Source organism: Zonotrichia leucophrys, chromosome 2, assembly GCF_028769735.1.
Source record: "Zonotrichia leucophrys gambelii isolate GWCS_2022_RI chromosome 2, RI_Zleu_2.0, whole genome shotgun sequence".
Classification (NCBI taxonomy): domain Eukaryota; kingdom Metazoa; phylum Chordata; class Aves; order Passeriformes; family Passerellidae; genus Zonotrichia; species Zonotrichia leucophrys.
In genome coordinates this window covers 18,680,517-18,693,461 of record NC_088171.1, presented here as the reverse complement: position 1 = coordinate 18,693,461, position 12,945 = coordinate 18,680,517, and the positions used below count along the sequence as shown (strand labels likewise).

Here is a 12,945-nt window from a genome sequence, read left to right as displayed (position 1 = left end):
GCGCACATCATCGCTGAAGAGGCTTGGAAGGATTTCAGATCTGCTTGTGCTTTTGCATTAAATGAATGATTTCTGGTCTTTGTATTCCTCTGCCCTTGCTCCATTGCTACTGTTTCTTCTTTTGCATTTTCCCATCGTACTGCCTCTTTGTCCCAGGTAGAGTCCTTGAGCCACTGCCTTCCTACGTGGGTGGCTTCAGGTGTGCTCTGTTTGGTTCTATGTCTGCAGCACCAGCTCTGCTTGGTCCATGGCTGGGAAGCGGAAGCAGGCTCTTCCCTGTTTACACTGAGCTATGCAGTTCAATTGGCTGCATTTTATATGGCTCACTGAGGCATAACTTTCCCTTCAACAGAGCCCCCTTCCCGTGGGGCAGCTCTCTGACCTGCCTCTTGTATGTGTGGCGACAGATTTTTGGGCCAGTTGCACCCTCTTTGAATTCTTGTGCTTCACGGAAGGGGAAGCAAAGAGAGCAAAACACACTTTTACAAATTTTAGAGTTTTTTTAGCCTAGTGTGGTGGTGGAGAGGAATCTTCTGCAGATCCCAGATATTATCTGGGCAACAGGCCCAAATGAAAAACCCGTTCTGGTGCCAGGAGGAGCATGGCTGAGAGGTGTGGAGGCTTGGAGAGCACCCTGGCCCTGCACCCCTGGGGCAGGACCTGCCAGCCTCTCTGCCTGGCCACCAAGGTCAAACGCTTGTACCTTCCAGGGTTCTCTTTGGAGGATGGTGTGTTCCCTTCTTGGAGACTTCATCTGAGTCTGAAGATGCATGAGAACTAGTGGGGCAAGAGAGTGAAAAGCAAAATGTGAGTCTTGAAAGACTGGGATAGCTCAGTTTTCTGAGATGCATAAAGAAGTTTTCACACTCCTAATTTAATTTTAATTGTTAATCTCTTTATTTGTCATTAAATTAATCTTCAGCTAGTCTATTTTTTGTTATTAATTTCCTTTCTTTTTATATCTATTTCCTATGGATTAGCAGTATTATTCATTCAAAGGGTATCTATCAAACATAATTAATGAATAATTTGATGGCCCAGAACCCTTTTTAAAAATTATTACTTTTAGGAAATAGTGTCTCCCTATAACCTAGTAACTGCTTAACCTAGGAAAGAATTGAACAACCCATCTCTCCTGGGTTTGGTCTACATTAACTCCCTCATGTTGCTTGCTATAGCTCTCATCTGCTGCCTGCAACACCTTCCCGTCCCACAGTCAGCTGTTTCTTTCTTGTTGTGAGCAGGAGAAATCTTGGTGAGGCCATTTGGGGAGCAAAAGTCAGTTTGTGGAAGGCTGCTTAAGCTGCTGCCACTGGAGAGTGAAGGTTACTGTGTCAGTCCCATGCTGGAGAGTGAATAGGTGATGCAGCTCTTGTCATGCATAACTTCTCTGCTTGAAAGTTGAAACTGAGTCCATGTTTATACATTTGAATGTCTCATATTTAAAAATAAGAGTCATTATCTGTAGTGGCACACTAAATAAATTGCATTTTTCCCTCTTCAGAAACACTTTTCCTCTGGAGAATTCAGCAGCAGCAGTATAAGGCAGTTGCTCTTTGCAGAATATGTGATTTCTTTCCTGGCCCTGAACTTTTATCTTGCTGAAACAAATATTTTACCATTAAGAACACTTGGTCACATCTGGTACATCTTAAAAAGGGTTGCTTTTCCAAGAATAGCATGCAAACATGAAATCAGAATCATAAGCAGATGTTTGCTAATATGGCCATAGATAACCTTTCAGTTTCATGTTTAATTTTTATAAATAACCATCTGTAAAGAATGCAGATTAATAGAGAACAGAGATAATTTCTGTCAGTGTTACTATGTTAACTTTACTGTGTTGCTGATGTTGTACTCATTACTATAAAATAGCATTATTTATTGTATAAAATTGTCAGCTGCTGGTTACACAAGAAGAGACATTTTTGTCATTGCTCTTTTACAACCTGGAAATGTTTGCTTTTCTTGAAAGAACATAGGATGATTATCTGTGTCAAAAAGACTTCTAATTTTGGCTTAATTCTTTCATTCATTGATAAAATACTTGAATGCTCTGGAATAGAGGGAATTTGTGGCTGTTTTTTGCCTTTGCATTTTTAGTAAGCTTGGCATGACTCTTACAGTTGGGCTGGTAAAAATGAGGTATTTGCTCCCTTGACTGCTGGCCTCAAAGAAGCATGTTTTAGCTTATTGGAAAAAAAATCTGTTTCGTAAGGCAGACCAGTAGCCTTTTGTTTCCCTCTTATAATATTCTCCTTATAACTTAGTTGAATTAGTTTTGGACAGTTCAGTGTACAGATGCAGCTGACAATACTCCTCCTTCACTGGAAAGCCTGCCTGTCACTGCTGCAGCAGGACACAAAGGCCTGAGCTATGCTGCCACTGCCTCTGCCCTTCCAGAAGGGTCCTTGTTACAGCGGGACCTTAACTGGTGGCAAAATGTACTCAGATGCCATCACAGGGAAGGCATGACATGGGACAATGTCAGAAGTGTCCCTTAGCAGTAAGGGCTGTGGTCTCTGGATACTCTAAGCATGAGGCAGCTGCCATCTGCTTTCTGCTGAGGTACCCAGCATGTCACGTCCCTAGGGCAGCTCGTGGTGTTTTGGGAGCTCAGCATGGCAGCGACTACTCATGAATCTGAAAAATGATTGTTCACAGAGGCAGGTTTGGGGAGGAAGGCAAGCTACCAGATCTGCTTACTCAGAGGATGAACCTTGTAAGGGATAGGGGTGAAGTTCATTGGTGTGGTGCTGCCCAGACTGTGCCCCTCGCAGGACCCTGCAAACCCCCTCCCCTGCTCCAGAGACCTGTGCAGGACCAGTCAGCAGCTGGGCAGGCGGAGTAGGGTGAGGAGGGTTAATTGCCAAAACAGGTTAATGTGAGTAAGCAATCAACCTGTAGAAGGTGTGTGTTTGGGGCTTTTTTGAGTGTGTTTATTTTTTTTTTTTTTTTTTTTTTAAGCTTAGAAGCTTAAAAACATCTCACTTGATGATAATATTGACATTCCTCAAAAACAGAGATGTACACGAGTATAGCAAGTACATCTCAGCATCCAAATTTGTAGATGATGTAAAAGAACTGTTTGGGAAAGATAGCACAGCACTGAGAATTCATTAGAGCATTGCTTGCATTGTAGTTGAAATACCTTCAAAGAGAAACTAACAATTGAAATAAGTTCTGAATCTGAAGAACCTTGCAGGCATTAGGGAAGGCGTGGGTAGCAGCTTATGTGTTAGCAAAATATCTCCAGCTAGAATATTATTTTACATCCCTGTTGTGTAGTTTTCTCCCTTGGTAATTTACAAATGGAAAATAAAATTTGGAATTATAGCTGATTAGATATTGTGAGTTCTCAACAAAGCATGTTTGTGTTCTGTATGCAATTATTGGAGTTGCTGGGTACAACTTGGTAGATGAATTTGAGTTATCTTTTGTGTTCAAGCAATTCAGTCTCTTCTTTTTTTTTAATGAAGAATGAACCATGTTCTGCTACAGTACTCTTTAGAGAAAAGATATTTTATGTTATTTTTAAACCAGTAATTATTTTTTAATTTTATAGTGAAAATTAAACTAATTTAATCAAGTATAGCCTGTACAAAAGATTTTGATTTTGTCAGTTGTGATTGTGTAGACTGCATTCCGGATTAAATAAACAGTGTTGCTATTTTCAATTCTGAAGACATAAACCCAGCTATTCTCTCTGTCTTCTTTTCCTTCTCCTGGCTCACTTATTTGTATGTGGTCAAGTACTTTGGCCCTTTCAATCCTAGATGTGAATCTGTGGTTCTAGCTAACAGATTGCCTGGGCTTGTTCTGAAGCATGATGTGGAGGCAATACTGGAGCAATGCCATGCTTTTTCCAATGCCATGCTCTTTTGATGGGAAACTGGGGCAAGGAGAGGCAGAGGCACTGGGATTCTGCCTTTTGCTTTCTCTTGGGGTAGTGGGAAGCTCACTAATGTGGCCAAACTTTGGTAGGTGTGACCAGTGATTCCCTACTGTCAAGCAGTGTTCTTTTAACTACTTCTGTTTTGAAATTTTGAGATCATAGGCTGTATTTATCAGCCTACAAGGCTTTGTAAATATGCAGTGTTGTCTTTAAGTTTGGGAAATATCTATTAAACCACTTAGATGCGAGTTAAAGGGAAAATTGTATAATTATATCTCAGCCTTTCAGTAGATCCACGTTGTTTGGTGTACTTTTAATAATGGTCATTAGTTCAAGATATTGTCATCTTGAACCTAAATCACATTAATCACACTGATAATCTTTAAACTTGCAGTGTTCCTGAATGATGAAAATAATGTTGTTGTTCTTCTTTATTATCTTGCTTCTAGATATAATGTTTTATTTAAAATTACTAGAAATAACAAATGGATGAAGCTTGAAAATGGGTACCAGTGAAATAAAGCTGAAATAAAATTTTAGAAATGCTGAGAGCTCAGAATTTTTTTGGGCATATGTCAGGTCTGCCTTGTGATGAAAGAGGAGTTGATGCTTTAAGAAGTTGGATCATTTGTTTGCTAACTTGTGGCAGAGCAGTAGAGACAAGACTCAGGTGTGAAAAGTATTTCACCGATTATATGGATGGTTGTGGTTAGATCTGTTGCTAATACAGTATCTAAATATTGCCAATGCAGTGTATAATCTAATCAGGTCTAAAGGGTTGAACCATAAGCAGGTGCAACTATAAATGCACAGGTTTGCAGTCTTTGGCCTGCAGAATGCACAATTACAAGGCTACAAAGCACCTCTGTGGCTACTTTTGGATTTTATTTCTGCACGTGACCAGATCTTAGTGCTGTTACTCACCTGTCCAATGTGCGTGTTCCCTGACTTCAGCCTGGATGTACCTGCAGGTGTCTCTGCCTGGGGAAAGGGTGAAGGTGTGACCCACCTGGAAGCTGCCTGCAACTTTAGGGGACCCGCTGGCCCAGACTCCAGCATTTTGTACCCTTTTGCAGGCTGATCTGTACCAAAATCAGTCACAGTCATCACAGCTTCCCTGTCTCTGGAATGCATTCATTATGAGGACATACAGACAGTTCCTCCTGCAATTCCCACCTGGCATTCTAATCTTAGGGAAAGTCACATTTCCAATCAGAGGCAATGGCAAGGGAGTGGGTGCCTGTGTGTGGGGAATAGGACTCAAAGACCTGACTGTCTTTCCTTGCTGTCACCCAGATGCTGCAGGGCATTTCTGCTGGGTTAAAAATATTTGATGTTGCAATATTTTTCTGAAGCGAATAGCTATTAAATTGCTCATACTTCCAGCTTTAACTGCATTTTAACAAACAATGTTTTGGTTAGTCAGCCTCAATGAAGCGTCGTTTGCAGGGTTTTCAGCTGTGGCTGTCTGTGGGAGGCTGCCAGTGCTGGTTTCCAGAGGGACTTCAGCACACCCACTCTTGACTCACTCCTTTCCTGTTTTAGGTTTCCCGAAGCTGCTGTGCTGTGATGCCCGGGAATGCCTCATGGCAGAGCCGCCCGGCCGCCCCGCTGGAGCGTGGCGCTGCCCTGTAGGGAGCTGGGTAAGTGAAACCTCATCCTTGGCATGGAAAATGCTGCCTGACCCCACGGCCTGTCCTCACAAACCTGCTCAACAGCTTTCTGCTGGTCTCATCAGCCCCCTCTGGTGTGTCACACCACGCTTTCCTGGCTTCATCCGCATTGGAGGGCGGTTTGTTGGGAAGGGGTGGATGCATGGCTTTCTTATTTCTGACATGCTTTGGTCAGTTTCCTCTGGAGAGTTGATTATGTGTTAGATGGAGAGATGGGGAGGATATAAAGGCAGAACTAACAGCAGTTGGACATGCTCACTAAGTTGTGAATTATACCTTCATTGTCTTTATATACATATATATATATATACAGAAGATAAGCACTGGGATGAGGAAGGTGGCCTAGAGGATGTGCATCTGAAATGCCTTCTCTTTAAAAAAATTCATTTCTGAAAAACTTTTTTTTTCTGCCATGAACACTGCTGATTTCCTTCATGTGCTATGAGCTCCATCACATCTTCCATGTACTGCTGAAATTTGTTAGATGTGACTACCTGTTATGGAATAATTACTTTCCATGTGTTACTCCAGCTGTATTATTTCCCTCTTGCAAAAGTAAGGTGTGGTGTGTGGCTGGGACCCCCTGTTTGACCCTCTAAGGGAGGCATTTGACTGTTTTCTGTGCCTGAATTGGACTTGGGCCTTTCTTTATGATTTTATCAGTGATCACTATGTTGCTGGGGAGTCTTGGTGAGACAGAGAAAAACTCTGCTTACAATAGTTATATCTGGGAATAAATCTAGATATTTTCATATGGTTGTCAGCTGTTAGACAGAACTGTGGACTTCTGGACCTAGATCCTTCTAATAGCCTTGGCAACAAGTCCCATGGGTCTAAAGGAAAGGCTCTAGGAATTGATCCAGCTGTCCAAGAGGAAGGGCAATTAAAGTACTCATTGACATCTTTAACTATATCATTTACTTTACATAAGGAAAGAAGGAGAAATGTACCTGAAATGAAGAAATATGCTCTCAGTTTTTCTACAACAAAGAACTTTCTTAGGCAGTCTGAAGCCTGAATATGACAAGCAGAGCTAAGAAGAAATTATCCTGTTTTATATTGATAGTGCAGTCTGATACTGGGACAGTTCCTCAGATCTTTGGTTTAGGAAACTTGTAGATTACTGATGGACTGTTGTCTTTTGGATTTCATTTAGGTTCTGACAAAAATGGGTTTTGATTCTCTGAATTCCCCAAGGCCAAATACTTATGTTTTTGATCTACTACTGTAGTTGCTTTAGCAAGATCTAGCTCACTAATCCAGTGGTGGACATTCGTCATTAGTGTCTGAATCAACAGGTAGAGATGCTGCTGATTTTGAAAAATAGTCTGATTCCCAGGAAATGATCTTTCAAAGCTATGTTGCTAACTGATTATTTCCTGTCTTGTCCCATCATCTTTTTTGGGAGAAGATGATTGCAAAGAAGAGTCTTTTCTGTCTAGAGGCCCACAAATTGAGAGGAAGTCTGAGCCTGTTGTCCTGCTTTCCCTGGGGTGGAAACTACATGGCTGAGAGATCTGTCTGCATGGTCAGGGCTAATAAATTATTTTGTTAAACTGATCCACTTTGTGATCTTGAAAGCACTGTCTGTGGGCTGTTCTGGTGTTTGAGGGCTGGGGCACTGGGGCAATGTCTCTGGGAGGATTTGCAGCAGTGGTGGGTGATGGCTGTTGCTGAGAAGAAATGTGAATTGTTGTGTCATCTATGCTGATATGAAGATGTGTGTGAAGTCATTGTCAGCAGAGCAGCATCAGTACAATGGCAGCGATCTTTTGAACTGATGACCAGGTCCTGTTCAGGCAAAATAAATGTTTTGAGGTTTGTGGTTGCAATCTGTGCCCCCAGAGGGACTGTACTCATATTTCCCTCTTGGGTGGATGTCAGCAACCTGCTCCTCTCATCTTGAGATCTGATCAGTGGAGTTACCTTGTCATCAGGTTTTGTGATGCTGTAAGCTCAAATGTTTGAAGCTGTTTCTGTTCACCATGCTTTGCATTTCTTACTGGCTGTCTTGAGACAGGCTGAGTTTAAATTCATCGTACTGCTGTGTTTGTAGTTCTGAGGGACAGACTCTGAGTCTCTGCAAGACACCTTCTTTGAATCTGAAGCACTTTTTTAAAGAAGGTTTAGTACTTGAAAATTACCTCTCCTTTGGGATTTTGCTTCCAGCCAAAGCTGGGAGGTAGCAAGGCTTTGAAGTGGGGTCTAGGAGGGTGGTGTCTCAGTCTTTCCCTCTATCTCTAGTTAGTGACACTACAACCTTTTGTATCTGCTTTAAAGAAATATTTTCATGTTTTTAAAAAAACCTCTTTCCACAGTTGATTATTCACTTCATTAATTTAATTTGGAAGAGGGTGGATGTAGTTCAGTAGAAATTTGCTTTATTGTTGTTTTTAATGATGCAAACACTTTCCAGTAGTAGGTTTTTTGGGGGTCAGTTGATTCACACATATCAGCCATGACTGGCATTCACTGTGGATTGATGCTTGTTTTTGAAAATAACTGATTTTCATCAGTTTGGTTATACCAGATGAAATAGGTTTATTTTAGGCAACCTCATTTCATAATGGAAATGGCTGCGTGGTGGGGCAGAGCTGCAGCACATGGAAGTTTCCCAGCCTTGGTTGAACTGGTGTGGATTCTCAGCAGTGAGCTGGAGTTTTGCTGCAGCCCAGTACAGTGATTTTAGGAGCTGAAAGGACCAGCTTCAGTAGCTGGGTTAGCTGGAGTTGAAAGCTGTTGAGCAGCTTGAGCTTCATCAACCTGGCACTACTCTACCTCTCCCTCCCTGGCACCACTCCTGGGCTTGTTCTTGAAAACCCCTGTGAAAATGATGGAGTTAAAGGGAATCTTGTGATTCTTTGTGGCTACTTATTGTTATTTTCCTGCTGCCATGAATAATCACTACACATATTTGGCTAGTTGCATTACATGCTCATCATTTACCAAACTTGCATGTTCAGAGGGTGTTTTTCTTTTCACTTCTGCTTTTCAAATTGATTTTTTTTCTGAGTGTGGTGAGCAGTGTGTGTGTGTGCTCCTGATATCTTTTAATTCAAATTTTCCTTCTGAGTCCTTATCTCTGCATATATATTTATGTTGGATGTTTGTATTTTAAATGCCCAAGTTGGAAATTGACTTTCCTTGATAGGGTGCCTAAGGTATTTGCACTGTGCCTTTCCTGTGCCTGTGTGCATAAGCAAAACAGATGTACCTGATAAACAATTTTGACTTTCTCTCAGTCATTTAAATGAGTCAGAATTGTTTTTCTTACAGGTTTTGCCTTTGCCAGTGTGCTGTTCTCAGGACTGTTTTCTCTCCTTGTTCTTTGGTGTGTCTCTGGCTTGTGTGGTTTCTGCATTTCTCTTCTGCTTTTACCTTTCTTTGGCAATCCAAGGAAGCATCTTGGTTCCTGGCACTTCTTTATCAGCCCTTTCCTCCTTTTTATTAATTTCCTTTCTTTCTTTCTGGGATAACTGCAACCTTTGCCCATCCTGTGATGGGATACTTGTGTCACAGATGTTCTTGTGAGGTGCCTGAATTGTATGGGGGGAAACTGCATCCTGAACAAATGCCCAATTTCCTGATCTTTTAAGTTCTACCTTGTTTGTTAAAAAAGTATTTTACAGAGTATGTATATGCGTGAAGATCTTCACTTCATCAGTTTGAATTTGTTTTCACACCTGGCAAGTCAAGAGACTTGGCACTGAGAGCATTTCTTTATCTCTGCAACCTTTTGCATATATATATATATATAAAGTAAATTTTGCAAAATATTCTTCTGAGGAGTGCAGCATCCTGAGAGAGGCAAATGGCCTGTAAAAAGAAGTACTGTAAGACTCTTTTTACCTTCTTCTGTGCTCCAAGATGTAGTTCTTAGTAGCTCCTGGATCCTGACACACTGAAGAGAGCCGTGATAAAGAGATCCTGTGTTCCTCCTTATTTTTGCATGATGGAGCAGATTCATTTACCACTCACTGTAGCCTCAGTTCTGTAGCCCTGAGCACTGCCCTAGTACAATTTTGGTGTAATCATAAAGCTGTCTATTTTAATTGGAGACTGAAATTGATCTGCTCTGTGAGGTGATAGTTCCACCCTTTCCTCCCCAGGCTGTAGAAATGCTGTGTCTTCCACTGAAATGTCAATAAGGAGACACAGTGACCTCAGAAGCTGGGCACAATGTTTGCCCAGGCCATGACTTGGGCAGTGTTGGCACAGTGGATGTATCATCCCTCAAGGTGAGACCCAGGGCACCATGCTTCTCCTTAGGCAATGAGTCTTTTCCCATTTTCAAGGCAGACGCATCTGCACATGAAGATGAAAAGAGACCCCAGCTTGTAGCCTGAGAAGCAGAGTCCTCACCCAGCTGGGCGTTCATCAAGAGTGGAGGAGGTGTTATTTCTTTCTTTCCTTTGTTCTATTCAAGAGGATTTACAGAACCTTCTGAGGAGGAGAAAAGTGTTGATTTTTAACATAGCAGGCCCTGGGGTGGCATCTTGAGGAACTGTTTGATTTCTTCATTTTTGTTCCTCATGAGCTGCAAAGGTGTCTTGGACTCTGACCATCTGATTACTCCTTCCAAGAAGGATGTTTACTTTCCTCTTGAATAGGGAAAGGTGGATTTTTGACCCTAGTGAACTTGAGGAGGGTAGGTAGTTTTGCAGTGAGAGCTATAGAAGAATGTGTATTTTTAGCAATGGGGAGTGTAATTAGGGAAACACACTGGATCCTAGTCTGAAGCTGAAGTCCCTTCCATTAATGTAAGACATGAGGGCCAAACACAGGAGTATCAGGATAGAGAGGTTTCCCTTTGCTTCTGTGAGGAAGTTTTATTTGCTCAACTTCCACCAGTCAGTGATCAGCTGGTGTTTGTTATTCCTGCAGAGCTGATATTGTTATGGGTCTGTTGTGATGTACACGGCCTCCTGCCCAAATCAGGATGAGATCTAATATTTTGTGTCAGTAGTTTGAACCTCAGACCAAACACTGAGTTCTGCATTTTCTCCTGAAGGTGTTTTGTCCCTCTCTTATCCATCACCATTTTCAGGAAAAATCCCAACCTGCATTGCCAGCACTCCTCTGCAGAGTGTTTATTGTTGGAAAGGTTTACATTCTCCCTCAAAGCTCCCTCCTGGTTTTGTGTCAACTTTCTCTCTGGATTTTCTGTTTGGTTGGTGTTCTGCTGCTAACCTTCCACCTAACTCTGAGGCTGAAGTATTCCTACAGCTTTTTGAGTTTTCAGGAGGGTCTAGGGGCATGCTATGAAGCTTCTGATGTTTTTCTGATTGCTGGCCACAGCCCAGGAGAAGTCAGTAGCATCACTTATCCCCTGCTGAACACTGGGAGTCTCCCATCCAGTTTGTGCTATGAACTGAGGCATTGCTGAAGTATCAAGAGATTATTTGGCCTTTGAGTGTTGAGGGAGGGAGAAAGGATTTATCTATTTTTTTCTTGAAAATATCTGGTGATGTGCAAGGAGCAGAATGCAGGGCTGTCAGTGCCATCCAGGTTAAGGAGAACATGTTGTAGAGCAGTGTGATGCACAAGCAAATGCTGTAAAGTGCAGCAGGTATCAATCAGTAACATCTTGAACATCTTGTACTGGGTTGTTTTAAAACTACCTTGGGGATATCCCAGCATTTGGGAAAAAAAAAATCAGTGCTGGAATTTTGATGATGAGACATAACGTGAAGAAAATGTTAGAGCAGTTAGGTTTGTCAGTGATGTTCAAGTGCTCTGTACCATTTTTATTGCTATCTTAATTTTAAATTAACTGCTTCTGTAATATATAGACCTGACTACTTTGGAACCAAAATGACTTCAGGGACAAATATCTTCAGTACAGAGATGCCTTCTTGTATATTCTTTTTCTGTTAAAATAACCAAGACTTAATAAGAATGCATGGAGTATGGTCATAGCTCCAGAGTGGATGTGGATGTTGAGCAGTCATCATGGCAGTGCTGGAAAATACTTGTGTAAGTAAAATGTGCTATCTTGGGTTTAGGGTGGGTTTTTTAAAAAGAGTAAAAAAAACGCCAAATCTGGGAGTTCTAGAAGGCTTGGAAGCAACTAGACTGTACTCATTGTGATGAGTAATTATGGAATTTACTCTCAGAGAAGAACATGGTTAGTAGGGACTTTGTCTTGAAAATTATTTTTAACATGATGTAAAATGTCTCATCTGTCTGTTTCTTTTCCATGTCTATACTATTTGTGTCCTTCATTTCTTTTATTAGTAAATGAGAGGGGAAAAATGGGAATAACTTCAGGAAATACATGAAGGCACAGTAAACAGTACTATGGGAACAGTAAATAAAGCATCTGCTTTTGATTTTTCTGTGAAATCAAGAAGTAACTGGAGCAAAACACTTGTTGGATATTTTTTCACTTCTATATCTGCTGTCACGCTTCCCCTGCTTCTTAGAGTTTCTCTTTTTCTTGAAACAGTCACTTCATTGAAACCAAGACTGAAGCCTACAAAGGAGCCATAGTGAACGAATAATAAAGGACAGAGATTCCAAATGTTGTTGATCTGGGCTGGATTTTTCTGCAGCGTTTGTGCCTGGTTTGGGATCCGGCCGTGACCCTTCCTGGCAGTGCGAGTTTGCGCGGCGAGGCCGGGGCCTGCAGCTCTGTGGGCACCACTCATTTGCTGTGGAGAAATTAATGTAAACATGACATGTAGCTCACCATTTTCACAGGTGGAAGGGGTCTGTGGCATTACATAGGGAGGTGAACTGGAGGGTTGTTTAGCATTTTGCTGGATTATTTGTTCTTTGGCTCCCCTCTGGTCCGTGCCCGGTCGCGCACAGGTTAAGGCTCCTGTCACAGCGGAGTAGCCAACATGGGGCTCTGCCTGAAGCTCTCCCTACTCCAGGAGTGCATCCTGTTTGGGGCTATGTGCATGCCTGGCAGGGGCTGGTGGTTAATCCCATCATGGTGTTGATTTGGAACCAGGGCACAGACCCGATACAGCTGTGGTCAGCAATGGGGTGCCCAAATCCCTTGTGACTGACGCACGTCCTGACATTTCCCTTCTCCTGAGGAATGTACCAGGGAGCTGGTGGCTAGTGGATTTATGGCTTGCAAATCAAGGCTTGTCAGACTTGCCAGCATGGCATTAGTGAGTAGTCTTTTACTACATTTTAGTGGTATCCTGGAGGTTTCTTTGCTGTTCCAAGCATGTCACTGCAAAATGATATTAAATGGGAAATAAAAATGGAGACCTTTTTTAAAACATGAAAGATTTTAACCAAAACCCATATATTTGTCTACAAACTTTTAAAGTTTTTATTCCTTTAATATTAAGGGCTAGAAGTGTATTGTTTTGGGGTTTTTTTTTTTGGGAACTTTTAAAATATGAGTCTCTTATGCAA

General features: G+C 41.8%; 1 protein-coding gene across 3 annotated transcripts in view; it reads left to right on the top strand.

Moving 5' to 3' along the window:
• KIAA1217 (KIAA1217 ortholog) overlaps positions 1 to 12,945 on the top strand; it is a 356,974-nt gene that overhangs the window by 15,995 nt on the left and 328,034 nt on the right. For all 3 annotated transcript variants that reach the window (XM_064704110.1, XM_064704108.1, XM_064704111.1), the window contains exon 2: positions 5,441 to 5,538. In XM_064704110.1, coding sequence (XP_064560180.1) covers positions 5,475 to 5,538 — 64 coding nt within the window. In that variant the 5' untranslated portion in view covers positions 5,441 to 5,474. The remainder of the gene's footprint in view (positions 1 to 5,440; positions 5,539 to 12,945) is intronic.